The sequence below is a fragment of the Glycine max genome, chromosome 11 (assembly GCF_000004515.6).
Source record: "Glycine max cultivar Williams 82 chromosome 11, Glycine_max_v4.0, whole genome shotgun sequence".
In the NCBI taxonomy this organism is placed as follows: domain Eukaryota; kingdom Viridiplantae; phylum Streptophyta; class Magnoliopsida; order Fabales; family Fabaceae; genus Glycine; species Glycine max.
Window position 1 is genome coordinate 33,016,146 of NC_038247.2, and position 20,366 is coordinate 33,036,511.

General features: G+C 34.1%; 1 protein-coding gene across 1 annotated transcript; it reads right to left on the bottom strand.

Annotated features, from left to right (window-relative positions):
- Window positions 1-235: 235 nt before the first annotated feature.
- LOC100819819 (26S proteasome regulatory subunit 6B homolog) lies at window positions 236-5,372 on the bottom strand. The gene is made up of 6 exons (XM_003538292.4): window positions 4,713-5,372; window positions 2,903-3,133; window positions 2,428-2,586; window positions 2,080-2,232; window positions 1,808-1,891; window positions 236-550 (listed from the first exon to the last, which is right to left on the bottom strand). The coding sequence occupies exons 1-6, from the start codon at window positions 5,220-5,222 to the stop codon at window positions 416-418; spliced, it is 1,272 nt and encodes a 423-aa protein (XP_003538340.1). The 5' UTR covers window positions 5,223-5,372; the 3' UTR covers window positions 236-415.
- Window positions 5,373-20,366: the final 14,994 nt, after the last annotated feature.

Sequence of the window (20,366 nt, forward strand, 5' to 3'; positions counted from 1 at the left end):
TTTAAAAGAATTAAAACAGGGACCAAAACTATTATTCACTCATTTTAATAAGACTAAAATAATTTAAAAATTTTAAGGGGACAAAGAGCAAAAACAAAAATTATAAGGACCAAAATCAAAAACATACTCATTTTATAGACTTAAGTCATCTTGTTTTTAGCATCAAGGCAAAATGAAGGCAGAAGCAAGTCATCCATATTACTTTTGAAATCAGACATGCAGTACGTACTCAACATTAAGCTGCCACAATTAATATATTTAGTAAATTAAATAATCTAAATTACAAAAGATGAAAGGCCAACAAGAAACAGAAACATTGCTTCATTTCTCATGATCGTGGTGATCCCTCTAGAAATGTACCCTGCACTGTATATTAACTTCGCGAGCACACACCAATCTAAAAGCTACAACATCATCACTTGTAAAATTCGAAGTCAGTATCAGGCTTCTTCACGTTTGTCCTGTAACCCTTCTCGAAGTCCTTGGGCAGTATGACATATCTATTCTTGCGAACAGCATGCATTCCAGCTTCTTGACAAATAGCTGATATCTGCAGGCACCAACATTCATCAAATAATAAAACTGTTTATATATATCACATTTATTGACATTAGACTTAATCGTCTTTCTTATTTATCACAGCTACCTCTTAAAGTAATAAAACCTGAACTTATATTTATGTATACAACACCTAAGTGCAACTTTAGAGACCCCGGGGACTGGAAGATTGAAAAGGGAGGAAGATTGATTTTTTCGTTATCATGTATGATCTCATTTAGAACATCTTCAACGCTGGTTAGCTAATGAGTTGCTTATTTTTAGACAGTGTTGCTTAATTTTTTTTACCATTGGAGATTATCTACATGGCATATTAGGTTGCTTAAAATTAAGCCTCCATTGCTTATGAGTAAAAAAAATATTTTTTTGTCATTTATTGATCATTTAAGGTGATAATTTAAGAGTTACTTAAAATTATACTATTGGAGCAAAAATGCAAAATATATGAGTTGCTTAACCATGATGTGGTATTGTAGGAACCAAATAACATAAGGTAAAGAACTCAAAATGGGTTGCTTAAATTTCACCCATTGGAGAAGCTCTTGCGGGGTGTAAGACATCTTATACCAACATTACATATAACAGGCTTATTCTTCAATCAAACAGTGGTACCTTCCGTTTATATTACCAACATCTGCCATTTTTAATCTAGAAAATCTAAAGTTTCTACCTCAACCATGCAGCAATGCTCCCACTATACCACCCTCTTCTTTTTTATTGGGGACAGCCAGTGAGAAGCTTTGCTAAAAGTATGTCCAGGTAATCTAAATTCTAAATTCCCTTTTCATAGCAATCTCAATTAGCTATTTGGCCTTTAAAGCTTAGAAGAGCAGGTCCTCCACAGCATGATCTTTCTTACAAAAACAATTCGTTCTCTCATATTTCTACTTATTTACACGCTTTTTTTTTATATTTTGAAAATTAATACCAAGCTAATAGCTTCAACTCTGTTCCACAATTTCCCCATGGAATAACATCATCTTGCTAATCAATTAATATAAATAGCATTAAGTAAAGAAATATGATCTTTTCTTTTAACCAGAGTTGAAGATTTTTAACCACTCCATATGTTTTTCAACATTGCTTCAAGCCTAGACTCCTAACCAAGATGATAGTTGTTGTGAAAAACAATAAACTTCAAAAAATTCCAATAGTTATATAAATGATCTTGAAACTAATAACAAGCATTCCTATTTCCTATATAAACTTATTGGCACAAAAATCATAGGACAAGATATAAATAACAAACCTCAGCAGCACTGATTTTGTCGGGACGAGAAACATAATCCTCCAGGTCTACCTCATCACTCAAGTTCATCTTGGCTGTGCAAACCTGATCAAAACATCAAATAATAGGTTAGCAAGCAGCTGAAAATAAACTATTTAAAATGTTCAATATAAAAGCCATTGTAAGTCTGCAAACCAAACTGAAATTAGAGACTCAGAATACAAAATGTTCAATAAACATGGAATACTGACAAAATATGAAAATAAAGCATATAAAATAGCCATAAGACTTGCCTGAAATACGAGCCTCTTTTGACGTCTATCAGGCAAAGGGAACTCAATCTTACGATCAAGCCTTCCAGGACGCAACAGAGCAGGGTCCAAAGTGTCTGCTCTGTTAGTTGCCATAATAACTTTAACATTAACTGTTTGGTCAAAACCATCCATCTGAAGAAAAGAACAGGTAATTAAACCAACACTTCAGAGAATATCTAAAATCATAGAGAAGTGTAGTCCAACCAAATAGCTAGAGGGTAAGAGATAAACAAAAACTAATACACAGCAGCCAGCAGAAATTAGTAACTACTAATAGTAGTAACAACATACTCACAGCACCTAATAGAAATATCATTTCATAGATACCTGATTCAAAAGTTCCATAAGGATACGCTGTACTTCTCTATCAGCTCCAGTTTGGGCATCAAATCTAGCCGTGGCTATTGCATCAACCTCATCAATAAATATAATTGCAGGCGCATTCTCTTTAGCGAGACGAAATACATCACGAACCATTCGTGGACCCTGAAATATAAATGGCAGGGAAGATTTGAAGATGTTGCTCTAAACCATTGATTAAAACATATACAATCAACGAATATGAAACTCCCAAGAAATTTTAGGAACAACATCAATTAAAATCATTGAGTTGAAACTAAACACCAATGATATCCCAATAAAATATACAACAATCCCTAAATTTAATACTGAATATAAATAGCAGAATAGCACCACGAATTATGAATTGGAAACCCATAATTTTCAAAAAGAAACTAAGATAGCAGAGTAAGCTACAACATTGTCAACATCGCATCCAAATGCAGATGACTTAAAATCATACCTCACCAAGATACTTCTGCACAAACTCAGATCCCACAACCCTGATGAAGGCGGCAGTGGTATGATTCGCAACAGCTTTGGCAAGCATTGTTTTTCCAGTGCCAGGGGGTCCATACAGTAAAACACCACGAGGAGGATCAATACCAATTTGTTTGTATAGTTCATGATGCGTAAGGGGTAGCTCCACGGCCTCGCGGATTTCCTGTTTCTGGATATCACATCCTCCAATGTCCTAAAAAATATCAAATACATGAAAAGGGGATAAGAACATGCCATTAATAAAAAACAAAACCCTCAAGACAACATGTTTGACAATATACTAAACATAGGCCTAACAAATATACCACAAAAGCAATTGCTAATACTTGGTAGTATCAATGTCATTGGCTTAACCAAAATAAATTATACTACAGAAATAATGTGCCTGCAATGTTTCACAAATCATCATCACTCTCATCTTCCTCATTAGAATCCATCTCAATGCTGGGAAGCTCCAAGTTCTCATCCATACAGAATGATGGACCAAAACTTTCAGTGTCAATGTTTCCACCTAGCAACCTCCTAGACTCAATACAGCACATATTTTAATAAACATCTAATCATTGATATTTTAACATATAGCATCAGAATCCTGGAATCCACACTGCATATAAAGAACTAAAAGAAACACCCCAAAAGCTAATTTTATGGGTCCCACTACCTCTTGATTCTTGAAGTAAGAACATCTTTTTTCAATCTTAAATTGCAACTACTAAACTAAGACATTTCAGTTCCTCTTAAAAAAACTCCACACTTTTCTGTATCAAATGTTAAGGCTAAAGACCTGGTGCAATGTCGATTCACTTCATAGATATCTAGTTAAACATTCTTCAACATCCCTGAAGAGACCAAGTAGGGTTTTTAGAGGTTTAACAGTCGAGCAACACTCACTCCTGGACACCAAGGAAAGTCCATCACCTTGTGATCATATGTCTAGGACTTATACCATAGGACACTGAAGTAGTAACACTGTTGTAACTCAAACCCATATGCTCCATACGATTTTAAATTTTAAATCACATTCAATCAAGAACAGCACCAACTAATATCACATCACATAAATCAACCTCCCCCAAAAACATAAAAACCAAAGCACAAATCCAACTCCTGTTCTCTTCGGCAAATCACCCATCATGCAACATAACAGTATCTTGAAGGTTTTAAAACCAAAAATTCAGCCACAATATCATCGCTTTAAGGGGTGTCCACAACTGTAATTGTGGCCACATTGGCCACATTTTTGCAAAATATCAAGAAACTACCTCCAATTTCCCAATATCAAGAAACTACCCGCAATCCTTGATTGCCTTCTAAGTAAAAAGACTTTCCTCTCCATTTTAACTTACCAAAACCTAAGTTTTCATTTTCCCTGAACAAGACCCTATCAAACTCCAACAAGAAACAATTTCAAAGAAACTTCAATCGAGACAAACCCTCATTCAGGTCACAAGAAACCCTAACCAAACCGCAATTGCCCATCAACACTAAAAGAAACTAAACCAGCACTAGACCAAAAAAAACCCTAGGTATCATCTTTCACCACCGTAACCTAAAACCGATAGGTAAAATGTTAAGAAACCGACAATATAAGTGACATCAGGCAAACTAACATTCATTTTATAGAAATTTCAATCATCAAACCAATTCTTTTCTTCGTTTCACCAGACCCAACCCTAACCAAACCAGCACTAGAACGAAAACCCTAGAAATCATCTTTCGCCACGGTAACCTAAAATTCGATAGGGAAAACAACAAAACGTATAGAAACTGACATTATAAGTGACGTCAGGCTTCTCGGACTGGCTGAGGAGCGAGATGCTGGAGTCGGCCTCCGGTGGAAGAACGTCGACGAGGGCGTTGGAGTGGCGGTGGAGCGCGACGGATGCGGAGGGCTTGAGAAGCTCGCGGTTGATGGTGCTGAGGATTCTGACGTAGTAGTTGGATCCGGTGGTGGATCCAACGATGCCATTGTTCTGGTCGACCATTTCCATGAACTGGCCGATGACGAGCGGCACCGACTGGATCCGCTTGACCTCCTCCTGCGCGCGGAGGAGCTCGCGCTTGAGATTCTTCTGCTCGTCCTTGACGTACTCTTCCTGGATGTCGATGAACTCAAGCTGGCGCTGCAGGGTCTTGAGGCGGCTGTAGAGGTCGTCCTCGTCGGAGGCCGTGGCGTCGCTGCCGCTGAAGCCGCCTTGGAGGTAGTCGGATTTTGTCGACGCGAGGAACGGCGGTGGCTCCGACGACGGTTTCGGGTCCAACACCATCGCGGAGGAGCCCATGGTGTGAGGGGAAATTGGGGGAAATGCTGAATAGGGTTTGGTGGTGGAGTGGGGATTGGGAATGGTATGGAATGGAGTTGCTGGTGGTGATCTTTTTCCTTCTCTGTTTTTTTTTTTTTTAAAAAAAATATTTTAAGATAAAACATAGAATGACCAAAACGACCTTGCGTGTTAGCGAAGAAATCCTTGGTGTTGATGATGAATTGTATTGGACCTGGGCCTTGACTGTGCAGTATGCATTAATCGACTAACGAAATAGAATTAATTAATACCTGCAAGGGAGTTGCTACGTGCACCCAGCATTATTACTGGGGCACCCAGCAAACAGTGAAGTGGCAAAATTGCTCTTTAATAATTCTTCTTCTGGAAGAAGTATTTCCGGAAACTTTTCGGAAAAAGCTTTTCCGGAAAGTTTCCGGAAAAAAACATCTTCCGAAAGAAGAATTTGTGAATTCCAGAAGTACCCACAAACTACTTCCGGAAGAACCTTCTTCTGGAAGTTAACTTTTTTTAAAAAAAAATTTATTTGATAATATAATTTACTTTTAATGGATAAACTAAATTATAAAATAATTAATATTATTATACATAAATAATTAAATAATTAGTGAACGTATGTAACGAAATAAGAATTTTCATTTTATAATAATAAGTAAAAATAAAATAATATTTAATGCATATGTAATGACGATTTTGCCCTTGTGTAATTTTCTTTAAATTAACGCGTACACGCTTCTTTCTACTGCGCTTTCGCTTTCTTCGCTTCTTTTTACTGCCTTTCGCTTTCTTCTGCTTTGTTTCTTCCGGTTGCTTGGTGTTCTTTCGGTGGTCCCTTTTGCAGTTTCCATTGGTGGTCCCGTGAAGTATTTAGAGATTCGATGGTCCCGTGTTCGGTATTTGAAGTTTTGTTAGTGGCTGTTCTTCCTATTTGTCGGAGGTACGCTTTTATGGGTATTTTTTTCTTTTCCGGCTAGTTTTTAGAGAAGAAAAACAGTAAAAAAAAGTGTATCCGGAAGAAATTTTAGGCACTGAGGCCTATTCCGGAAGAAGTGCTTCCGGAAGTGTTTTCCGGAAACACTTCTTCCGGAATAGGCCTCAGTAACTTCCGGAAGACCTTCTTCCGGAATGTTAAATTATTAGCATTTTTTTTATTTCTGTTTTATAATTTTTATATATATATATATATATATATATATATATATATATATATATATATATATATATACATATATATATATACATATATTTCTGTTAGTTAATAATGGATTAATGGATTATTTGTTTAATTAGATATAATGGTATATATTGTGGACATTAAAATTTATAACAATAAAATTCATTTAATAATTTTTTTTGTTTTATAATGGTATATATATATATATATATATATATATATATATATATATATATATATATATATATATATATATATATATATATATTTCTGTTTTATAATTTTTTTTTATTTCTGTTTTATATATGTTGTGGATTATTGATTTAATTAGGTATAATGGTATAATATTAAATGATTTAGGTAACTTAAATGTATAATGGTACAAAAATGTTTTATTAGTTGTTTATTATAGTGATAAGTTTAGTTTAAGTAAATAATGTAGTTATAAATTTAGAATATATTTGTATTAGTTGTTAGTTAATAAGTAGTCAATTTATCGATGTGGTTATATGATAATTTTAATATAGTCGTGTATGATGCATATGTGCTATTAATATGTTTGTTATTTAAGGTGTAGTAAATTTTTGGATGTGGTTATATGATAATTTGAATGTACTTGTGTATGATGCATATGTCCTTAAGATGGATGAAGATCAATGGAGGTATGACTTTGCGATGTCACAAGAAGTTCATATGGATTATGATTATGATAATCAAGAAGAATGTGGAGTGAATGAACCACATGTCGATTGTTCAAATGCTTTTAATACATCTCAGGTAATCATAGATAATTTGAGTCATTGATTGAATTGATGGTTTGTATGAAAATTAATATGTTAGGGTTGCGTTGTAGGTATTCGCTACTCGAGATGATGTTTTGCAATGGGCTCGAACAGTTGCCCATGAAAATAGATTTGTTGCAGTGATTATGAGATCTGACACAGAGACCGATAGTAGAGGAAGAAGTTCATTTGTGTTAATTGGGTGTGAAAGGAGTGGTACGTACAAGTGTAGAAATAAAGAATTCGTTAGAAAAGACACCGGGAGTAGAAAATGTGGTTGTCCCTTCAGGCTTCGTGGGAAACCAGTGCGTGGAGGGGAAGGTTGGATGGTGAAGTTGATCTGTGGGATTCATAATCATGAATTGACGAAGTCCTTAGTTGGACATCCACACGCCGGACGATTGACTAAGGAAGAAAAGAAAATTATTGCTGATATGACAAAGTCGATGGTGAAACCGAAAAACATCTTCCTAACGTTGAAGGAACACAATGCCGATAGTTACACCACGATAAAGCAAATTTACAATGCAAGAAGTGCATATCGTTCTTCAATAAGAGGAGCTGATACCGAAATGCAGCATCTGATGAAGCTTCTCGAACGTGATCAATACATTCATTGGCATAGATTGAAGGATGAAGTTGTGGTGCGTGATCTGTTTTGGTGTCACCCAGATGCAGTAAAGTTATGCAATGCATGTCATCTGGTGTTTTTTATAGACAGTACCTACAAAACAAACAGGTACAGACTCCCACTACTTGACTTTGTTGGAGTGACACCAACGACGATGACATTCTCTGCTGGGTTTGCATATCTGGAGGCTGAGCGTGTTAATAATATTGTATGGGCTTTGGAACGATTTCGAGGCCTATTTTTAAGACACGATCGCCTCCCTCTTGTTATTGTCACTGACAGAGACCTAGCACTGATGAATGCAGTGAAAGCTGTGTTTCCCGAGTCTACTAATTTGTTGTGCAGGTTTCATATCGATAAGAATGTGAAGGCGAAATGCAAATCTTTAATCGGGGAAAAAATGCGTGGGACTATGTAATGGATAGCTGGGGTACTTTGGTTGATTGTCCGTCCGAATACGAGTTCCATGAGTCACATCAGAAGTTTCAAGTTGCTTGTTCGCCTTGGCCGATGTTCGTTGACTATGTTAACGACACATGGATTATCCCCCACAAGGAAAAATTTATTACAGCATGGACGAATAAGGTCATGCACCTAGGCAACACAACAACAAACAGGTATTAACAACTGATTTTATTTGTTAGTAACGATTAATATTAAATGGTATTTAATTGTTGTATATTTTCATGTTTGTTGTGTATTTTAAATGTAGGGTTGAATCAGCTCATTGGGCTCTCAAAAGAATACTACAAAATAGCGTTGGAGACCTATGTAGTGTTTGGGATGCCATGAACAACATGATCACGCTGCAACACGTCGAAATTAAAGCATCCTTTGAAACCAGTACGCATGTGGTTGGCCATGTATATAAAATAACCTTATACAAGAGTCTTCTTGGGATGGTTTCGAGGGATGCTTTAAATCAGATTGCTTCTGAGATTGACCGTCTACGTTATCTCGGCAACAATCTCTCTTCTTGTGGTTGTGTGATGAGAAGCACGCACGGGCTTCCTTGTGCATGTGAGCTTTCTAGGTATACTGCTAGCAGCATCCCATTGGAGTCAGTCCATCTTTTTTGGAGGAGACTTTGCTTTTCAGACCAAGGGTTATGTGAGACGGAAATCACCATCAAGGAAGAAATAGAGGTCATATCTAAAAGGTTTGATGAACTTGATGTGGCTGGCAAAGTAAATCTGAAGAGTAAACTTCGAGAAATCGCATACCCTGATCATAACTCTATGTGCCCTCCTCCGTCAAAGGTGAACACTAAAGGTGCACCGAAGAAACCGATGAAAAGAAGTCAAACATTCACAAAGCGTGATCCGTCTTACTGGGAGTATGTTGATGCTTTTCATTCTGTTCAAAGCAGCAACTCTCCAGTGAAACGAAGTGCATCATGTTCTCAACCGCGTCAGCCAACAAGGATCATCCCGATGTTGGATCAATTTGCGTCATTCTTTCAAGGTTTCATTCGTGACGTTGTGGATGTGAAAGCGGACGGTAACTGTGGATATCGGTCCATTGGCGCTTTATTAGGTATGGGGGAAGATTCGTGGCCGTTAGTGCATAATGAATTGCTTAAAGAACTTGGCAGGTGGTCGCATGAGTACATGAACCTCTTCGGTGGCACAGAGAGATTTGAACAATTAAAGTTTTCCCTACTTGTTGATGGCTTTTCAAAGGTATGTTTTTAGGTTGATTTTTTTTAATAACAATGTTTAAATTACTTACATGTGTATGTTTGGTTCATTCAGGTTAGTGTGGACAAGTGGATGGATATAACAGACATGGGATATGTGATTGTTTCACGGTATAACGTAATCCTTGTATCGTTGTCCCAACAACAAAGCATGACATTTTTCCCTCTTAGAAGTCAACCACCACCTGACTCTTCTGGCCACCGCATCATATGTGTCGGTCACGTGTTTGGAAATCATTTTGTTCAGGTACATTGAATATAGTTAGTGTAACAATTATGCAATGACTTCGCTGGTTCGTTTGGCACGGTCAGCGCATGATATAATGTTTGTTCATGTACAACAGGTTTATTTGAAAGACCATTGTCCGTTGCCGCCTCCAGCGCTGTTGTGGTCAACCAATTGTTATTCTCAGGCAAAGCAATGAGCAATTCCATATATTAGTAGAATGCAGCAATACACAAGCTTGATGTCATTCAAAACACACTATGTAGACCTAAATGAAGACTAAACATGCATTGTTTATTTAATTGTATTCATTATGCGATATAATTTGTTGTAACCCGTTACTAACCAATTAATATTATCAACTACTCGTTTGGTTAAGAAAGGAAATTGTTGGTCCAACAAAAATCATTTACGCGTGCAGCATACATCATTGTCATAATTGACAACACATAATGACATGCATGCGTATTACAGTTTGAGTGTGACAACACATTGGCTGACTTCAGTACACATTTTGAAACTAGCAGTCGCTCGACAACACATTCGTTGACTTGACTACACTTTAGCGACAACACATTGGCTGACTTGACTACACATTTACGCGTGTCTATTTTTTTTGTAAACAAAGTTAAACAAAGGCTCGGTCACAACCATCTATATATATGGCAGACTAGGCTACTAAATCACACATTATCTTGCTTTCAAATAATCTCCCAACTGATACACAAACTATGACATTTCTAGGAGAAACTAGCAGTTAGACGATTGTCAACTCAAGGTTGGCTTTCATTTATCCAAATGGATCGATTATTCACAATGATACTAGGGTTTACTTCCAAACTTCAACTCCGGTGCCCATTCGAGTACCAAATAGGTGTGATTTTGCAAGCCTAAAAACCAGAATACACAATACCCTTCAGCTATCCGACAAACAATTTTTGGATGAAATTCACTACCGGAAGCCATTCACCGATACAGGTAACCAAATTCGCTTTGAGTGTATCAAATTGATAAATGATGACGATGTCAACACAATGTTAATGTGTAATGATCAATTTTCTTGTGTTGGTCCGATTGAGTTATTATGCACCGTTGGAAGAACACCAGATGGAATAATAAACTTACTTGAATGCACTATGCCTCGTACATGACGCGATCCTGTATTACAACGGCAAATGGAACATGCCACCGCAGAACAAATTTGTTGGATGCGCGTTCACAGGAAAAAATCCTAAGAAATTTCAAATTCCTTCAACATGTACCATCGATGAACTGAAGAATTTAATCAAGCAAGTTGCACCTAAAGGGATTCCCCCTCTTGGAATTCACGAATCACAAACGGTAAGACGATTGTTTTTCCGCCAACCAGCTCGGTTTGAGTATTCAGATACGGTTATAAAATATGAAATAAATGAGCTGATCACCAACGAAGAACTGCTGAAGGTGTTAGTACAATCTAACTCCTGGAAAAAATATGGACCAATAGAAATTTTAGTTGTCTTTACTAAATATGTTGAAGACGAGGTCAGTGGGACGTCGCTAAACAACTGAATGTGATGTTTAATTTTTTGTTTTTTCGTTGATGTAACCTTTATATGTTTACGGCGTGTTTAATTCCCATAATAAAGTTGAATGTGTTGTTTCAGTGGTCCAAAAAATTAATTGTTAAAAGGGTTCCTTTCGTATTTTTTTGGATTTTGAGGCTTTGTTTTGACGTGTTAGTTGACGGAACCGGGGAACGGGACTATTTTTTTTGGGTTCTTTGACGTCCAAACATGAGAAATGGCCGCCCTCCATTGTCTCAGGGCACTGGCACACCCACGCAAACAAATCCCAAACATGGGTACTTGAACATGGAAAAAGGGTTCATTTCGTATTTTTTTGGATTTTGAGGCTTTGTTTTGACGTGTTAGTTGACGGAACCGGGGAACGGGACTATTTTTTTTGGGTTCTTTGACGTCCAAACGTGAGAAATGGCCGCCCTCCATTGTCTCAGGGCACTGGCACACCCATGCAAAAAAATCCCAAACATGGGTACTTGAACATGGAAAAAGGGTTCATTTCGTATTTTTTTGGATTTTGAGGCTTTGTTTTGACGTGTTAGTTGACGGAACTGGGGAAAGGGACTATTTTTTTTGGATTCTTTGACGTCCAAACATGAGAAATGGCCGCCCTCCATTGTCTCAGGGCACTGGCACACCCACGCAAAAAAATCCCAAACATGGGTACTTGAACATGGAAAAATGGTTCATTTCCTATTTTTTTGGATTTTGAGGCTTTGTTTTGACGTGTTAGTTGACGGAACTGGGGAACGAGACTATTGTTTTTGGATTCTTTGACGTCCAAACATGAGAAATGGCCGCCCTCCATTGTCTCAGGGCACAGTCACACCCACGCAAAAAAATCTCAAACATGGGTACTTGAACATGGAAAAATGGTTCATTTATGTAATTCTTACAAACAAAACTCATGATTCTAAAAACTTATGTTTTTTATGTAATTCTTACAAACATGGAAAAATGGTTCATTTATGTAATTCTTACAAACATGGGTACTTGAACATGGAAAAAAGGTTCACTTATGAATTATTAATCATTTTAAAAACTTTTATTTTTTATGTAATTCTTACAAACAAAACTCATGATTCTAGGTTCCCTTTTTTTAAAAATAAATTTAAAACAACCGTAAACTTCGCTTAAGGACCACAAACAATCTGAATAACAAACTATATTATAAAATAATAAACTGTGCAAAACACGTCAACTATATTAAACAAAAACTGTAATAATTACAAATATTCATGTCAACTACAACACAACAAAATAAATACAATGATCAATGGTCCGTGCGGCGTCTCTGACGAGCCCTGACCGTCCCATCAGCACTGGGTCCCCCTCTCGCGATCGTTAGGCAGTCCTGCATAATGTCATATAACTCTGTGCCTGCAGTGACTATCCTAAGGTTGAGCACACGCTCCAACCTCTATGCAATCGCCTCATATCCCTCGTAATCATCCTGTCAAAGTCAGTAAAAACATTTATTATGAAATTCAAAATAAACAACAACTCATAAAACATTAAACGCGCAAATAATCTTACCACATATGGAGGGGGGTCAAATGCCACTGGAACCTGGGGGCTGGGCGGCTGTATGTAGTCCTCAGGGTCTGCAGCAGGTGCATCCCTCTGCTGGTCAGCTGCCGGGGTCGGTGTCATGAAAGGGTGAGATATGTGGAAAAACCACTCAATGTAATCCACAGATACCTGCCCAGGCACTAGAAAAGGCTGACCCGCAGGTAGTAAGTGATCCGCAAACTCCATCCACCTGTCATCTATCTGATCGTGTGACAATCGTGCACTAACAGGCGGCGGAGGGATGCTCTGGATGTAACCGAACTGGCGTACCACCCTCTCCGGTCGAACTGTGACAATCATAAGACCCCATCTGAGCTGGCCCTGGAACGATGAAATCTCCTGAAACGCCCTAACACCCCGATGCTCCGTGTACGGCAACCAGGACACATCTGTGACGGTCAAACCATCACAACGTGCCCTGTAGGGTGCTCCTGTGATGCCCTTCATGTGCGCCTTCGACGTCAACCACCAGGAAGCACGTGGGGACGTCTCCTGGTATGTATCGTCAGTCACGCACTGATGCACACTAGGGAAGTGCTCATAGATCCAGCACTACACAATAATTGAGGTTAACATAACATAAAAACATGTTTAAATCATAATCGAACCTAACATATTAATAAACACAAAATTTACCTGAAGTAGCGTCAAGTACCCCACAAGCTGTCGGGTGGTGGTCCTACAAGCCTCATCTAACTGGTCATACATATAAACCAGCGCGACAACCCACCAAGCGTAACCACCACTATGAGCGAGGTCCCGGAAAGCGTCAAGGTGGACCACATGCACGTATGTTGCACTCTTATTAGCAAAAAGAGTGCAACCGACAAGGTGCAGCAGATAAGCGCGAGCTGCGACAATCCACCGCCGGGCCTAACATCTGGTCTCATAAATGTCACGAACCCATCCTAATCGTACATATGCTCCACGTGTGAGTGCTGTCTCAGCTCTGGCCTCCTCCTCAGACACTTCCAGCAACTCCGTAAGCAAGAATCTAGCCTCCTCCATAGAAAGAGCGTGGAAACTGTGCAAGGCGCCAGTGATGGACAAATGTAGGATGGACGACACATCATCCAATGTGATCGTTAGCTCTCCTACAGGAAGGTGGAAGGTGCTAGTCTCACTGTGCCACCTCTCCACAAATGCGGATATAAGTCCAGGATCACCAGTAATAACTGAACAATCTATCAGTGGACTTAATCCTGTGGCAGCCACCAGGCCTTCAATCTAAGGCACTGGCCTCCCAATCAGTGTCACCTTCCTCCCATGTGACACTAACTTCAAATCAGGACGTTCCTGATTTGAAGTACAAATTGTACAATTATTAAAAAAAATTAATCATAAACAAATAAATAAACAATGACAAATAATTAACAAATTAAAATACTTGTCCACACCACACGGCATGTGCAACATGCTCGGCAAATGATGTGAGCACTGACGGGTCTCGTGGACCACCAGGGAATCCCTCTGCAGCATCATCACCATCTGACCCCTCACCACTATCAGCACCCTGTGCGTCCACACGCATCTCAGGTGCCTCCGTAGGCTGCTCAGGGACATCATCAGTCATGTCAGCGACGTCCTCAGCCATATCACGTCCCTCCGTAGTCATCTGATGAACGCGTAGTCTACGGGCTGAGGCAGTAGGCCTACGCCTCTCAGGAACATCGCCAGCAGGTCTATCTCTGCCTACAACTCTACTTATGGCACGACCTAAACCTCGTGTTCTGGCCATGATCTGTAAATCATGTCGAACACGTATTTCTTTCGGTCAAAATATACACATTTTTCTTTATAAAAAAACAACTTTATTTATAAACAAATAAGACTAACTTGAATCAAATTATTTTAAAACATACACAACCTAATTTAAAAAAAAAATTAAACAACTTCATTTATAAAAAAAAACACAACTAAATTATTTAGTAAACATCCACAAGTTAATTTTTTTAAAAAAAATAAACAACTTCAATTATTTATAAAAGAAACACAACTAATATAAAAATAATTCATTACTAAACATCCACAACTTAATTTTAAAAAAAAATTAAACAAACTTCATTTATAAAAAAAAACACAACTAATGTAAAAAAAAATTAATTAGTAAACATCCAACTCTTAATTTTAAAAAAAAATAAGAAACTTCATTTCTAAAAAAAAAAAACACAACTAAATTACTTAGTAAACATCCACAAGTTATTTTTTTTAAAAAAAAATAAACAACTTCAATTATTTATAAAAAAAACACAACTAATATAAAAATAATTCATTACTAAACATCCACAACTTAATTTAAAAAAAAAAATTAAACAAACTTCATTTATAAAAAAAAACACAACTAATGTAAAAAAAATTAATTAGTAAACATCCAACTCTTAATTTAAAAAAAAATAAGAAACTTCATTTCTAAAAAAAAACACAACTAAATTACTTAGTAAACATCCACACGTTAATTTTTTTTTAAAAAAATAAACAACTTCAATTATTTATGAAAAAAAACACAACTAATATAAAAATAATTCATTACTAAACATCCACAACTTAATTTTAAAAAAAAATTAAACAAACTTCATTTATAAAAAAAACAAAACTAATGTAAAAAAAATTAATTAGTAAACATCCAACTCTTAATTTAAAAAAAAATAAGAAACTTCATTTCTAAAAAAAAACACAACTAAATTACTTAGTAAACATCCACAAGTTAATTTTTTTTAAAAAAAACACAACTAATATAAAAATAATTCATTACTAAACATCCACAACTTAAGTTAAAAAAAAATTAAAAAACTTCATTTATAATCAAATAAACAACTTTATTGATAATAAAATAAAAAAATTTATTTATAGACAAAAAAAAACAACTACTTTCAAAATATATAATTAGTAAACATACACAACTAAAATTATATATACAAATAAAACAATAATAGGAAAAACATATTTCCAAACATACACAACTTTATTTATACAAATAAACTACTTCATTTATAAAATAATACATAAGTAATTTTAAATTAAATAATTAGTAAATTAGTCAACTAAAATGATATAAAAAATAAACTAAAACAATTAACAAAAAAAATATTTTTTTTAAAAAAAAAATTTAAAAAACTACTTCCGGAAGAAGTACTTCTTCGGGAACAATTCCGGAAGAAGGCTCTTCCGGAAAGTGCTTCCGGAACCACTGAAAGGTCATCCGGAAGAACCCTCTTCCGGAATGTTTCCGGAACAAGTACATCTTCCGGAAACATTCCGGAAGAGGTGTTCCGAGAGTTTTCCGGAAGATCTGTTCTTCCGAAAGTCATTTCATTACCTACGGAAGAACCCTTCTTCCGAAAATCTTCCGGAAGATCTTCTTCCGGAAGTTCCGGAAGAACCCCTAACGGGTCTTCCGGAAGGCTCACCGTCACCAAGCTTCCGCCATTTTTTCCGGCGTCCTCTACCCTAAGGTTCATCTACCCTAAGGTTCAACTAACCTACCCTAAATGCTACACATACAGTGCAAAACAAAAGGAAAGCTAAGAAGAAGGCCACCTACCTCGAATGCAAATGGAAGACAAGCCTCGCGGAGAAGATGAAGCCGGAGAAGCCTCGCGGAGAAGAAGAGAAGAAGACAGAATGCTTTTTCGCGGAAGAGAGAAGAGAGGAGAAAAGCTTTTTCGCGGAAGAGAGAAGACAGAATGCTTCTGAAAGAGGGATAAAGTTTTTTATGTTTTTAAATGAAGGGCAAAATTGACCTTTCAATAAATTGCTGGGTGCACCAGCAATATTGCTGGGTGCACCTAGCAACTCCCTACCTGCAAATATTATACAAAGGAAACTAGTATTAGAGCCCGTGTACTGATTTATTGTAAATTATCAGCATCTGTAATTATTATATGATTCAACTTAATTTTATATTTTGTTCATGTGTTGCAGTTGAGACTATTAACTCTGTTTTAAAAATATGTTTCTTCGATATTGTTGTGTTGCAGTTATATAGAATAACATTTCTTCTTTTAAACATTATCTATTTACAAATTGAGGGTATTGCTAAAAGGATTAAAGAAGTTGGGTTTGTTGATCTTATACATTTTCTTGAGCCACCAGAAATCTTGCATGGACTAAAGTATCATGATCTTGTTGTTATTTCATTTGATATTTGATATATTAACTTGAATTTAAGTTTCTTTGTATAGATTACATAAAATTTCAGTTGTTGTATTAACTTGTTAAAAAAAAATTGTGCTTATACTCCAAAAATGAAAAATAACAATTCAATCTGTGTAAAATTATTTTAAATAATTGAAGTACTAATACGTGAGTAATATAATTTACCAATTAAAGACCAAAGTTAACTTATGGTTGAGGTTGTATTTCATGTTCTGCACTATAAAAACTCAATCTTGATGTTCCTATAGATTGTTGTACATCATCAAATTGTTGAATATATTTGCACTAGTTAATTCTATGCACATAATTGTTAAAGTTTGATGATTGAGAAGAATGATTTACATTTACAAAAGACATTGGCACAATTTAACATACTACTAATATTTTTGATAAGGTAGAGGAGTAAAATGTCTTAATAGTAGTTTTGTTCACTAACTAGAATGTGGTCTAAAACCTATTTTTTGATCATTTGACAAAAATACTTTTTTACATTGATACTAAAAAAGGAAATAAAAAGAGTTACCATTAGACAATGTGGATAATGGTGTTTTACTCCAACTTTTGTTGTGTACATAATATGCATGTTCAACTCTTATCATTTGATAATAAAGAGAAACATGACATGGATTTGTTTGCATGAACTTAAAATGAAAAAAAAAGTTATATATTGTTACTAACCTAATGAAGTTGAAATTACACATACATGTTGGTCACCTAGAGTAAACTCCATTGACATAGTACTTTTAGTATTTTATATATAATTCTTATCTTTGTGAAAAAACTTTCTTCTCGTATATTAAGTATTAATATTCCTACTTTCATTTAAAAAATCATCTTTATATTTTATATTTATTTTTTTTCTTTAGTAAAAAGTTGCTCCCCTTAAATTAAGTATAAATTTTGTTATTTGCTTTTAAAACAATAATCTTTAGGATAGTATTCAAGTTCGATGCAAATAGTTCTCAATCAGGCTTTATTTATCCCCCGGTCTAAATTTCAAGGTCTTTTTTTTATGAATTAGAGGATTAAGACTAGAAAAAAAATCATTTTAATATTTTATATTTGAATATATATAATTTCTATCTTTAATTGAAATATTCCTCCCCATAAATTAAGTATAGAATTTCTTACTTGCTTTAAAAATAAATTTCACATTTTTTATTTTATGTTATTTCTATCTTTAAGAAAAATGTTCATATCCACAAATTAAGTATAGATTTGCTTATTTGTCTTAAAAATATCATTTTCATATTTTTGACATAATTTAATGGGGAAAGAAAAGGAAAGAAAAACCCCACCTCATAATTTTACATATAACTTTTAGACATTAATTTTACTTATACTTGGCATTTTAAATAAAATAAAATATTTAATAAATTAGTTAAGTAAAAAGATAATAAGCAAGAAATAAACCAATGAAATATTCAACCATTTATATATTCATTTTATTTCAACTAAATTGTTCATGCCCGTGAATTAAGTGTAAGTTTTTCTACTTACTCATATTGTTCATCCTCGTGTTTTATATCTTACATATAATTAATATTTAATAAATTTACATATACACAATATAAAAAAATTTAAAATTTGTCCAAGTAGTTTTTAAGAATTTACCTATATGAGTAAGAAGATAATAAATAAAAAATACATCATTGGCCTATAATTTGATTTTAGATATTAATTTTATTTATAATTTCTATGTTAATAAAATAATATATTCAATAAATTAGTTAAGTGATAAGATAATAAGCAAGAAAGAAAAAAAATTATTTATACAATTCTCATTCATTATATTTTATTTATATTATCTATATTAAATAAGACAAAGTATTCAAAAAAAAATTAGTTAAGCTAAAAAAAAGAAAGAAAATACATTTATATTATAATAATTTAAAAAATAGTCAAAGATCCCAACACTTTAATATCATATAAAAATTATAATATAGTATATTTTCTTTCTAGAAAATTAAATTTTAAGATGACATACAAAAACTTACATAATAGAGAAGTTAATAATGTTTGTTTAAAGTGATTTAAATTTAAAATAAATAATTATTTTCCTAAAAAAATTTACTCTAATTTTTCAGAGAAATTAATAATCATAATTTCATTGATTCAAATTTCTCTTAGTTTTGTAATTAAATATATATTAGTTAGGAAAAAATTTACTCCTCACAAATTAAATATAGATTTTCTTTTACTTTCTTTAAAAAAATCATTTTCGTCTTTTGTATTTTATATATAATTTCTATCTTGGTGAAAAACTTTCTTTTGGTATATTAAGTAAGGATATTCTTACTTGCTTTTAAAAATCATCTTTATATTTTATATTTATTTTTTTTATCTTTAGTAAAAAAGTTACTTCCCTTAAATTAAGTATAAATTTTGTTACTTGCTTTTAAAAAAAAATCATCTTTAGCATAGTATCTGAGTTCAACGAAAATAATTTCCGATCAGATTTTATTTACCTCCCGATCGAATTCTAGATGAGTGAGAACCTCTTTCCTCTAATGAATTGGAGGATTAAGATAAAAAAAAAAAAAGGACACTTGAATATTTTATATTGAAATATATAATTTCTAACTTTGTTAAAATATTTCTCCCTATAAATTAAGTATAAATTTTCTTACTTGCTTTAAAAATAAATTTAATATTATATACTATATATGTTATTTCGATCTTTAAGAAAAAATTTCATCTCCACAAATTAAGTATAGATTTTGTTATTTATCTTAAAATTATCATTTTCATATTTTGTACTCAATGGACTGGGAGAAGGAAAGGAAAGGAAAGAAAAACCTCACCCCATAATTTTACATCTAAATTTTAAATATTAATTTTACTTATACTTTGTATCTCAAATAAAATAAAATATTCAATGAATTAGTTAAGTAGAAAGATAATAAGCAATAAACAAACCAAGAAAAAAATTTACATTAATCTCATTAGTTATATTTTATTCATATTGTTAGATAAAAAATAGTTTATATGTATTCTCCATATTTAGTAAAACAAAGTATTCAAAAAATTAGTTAAATAAAAAAGGAAATAAAAAATGCATTACAAATATTATAAAAATGAATTAACATATATTCTTTTATCATAACGATTTATATGTTCATTTGATTTCAAGTAAATTGTTCATGCTTGTGAATTAAGTGTAAGTTTTTCCTACTTGTTTTCATTACACAAATTGTTCATCCTTGTGTTTTATATTTTACATATATTTTATATTTCATAAATTTACATATACACAATATAAAAAAGTTAAAATTTGTCCAAGTATTTATTTAGGAATTTACCCATATGAGTAAAAATATAATAAATAAGAAATATATAATTT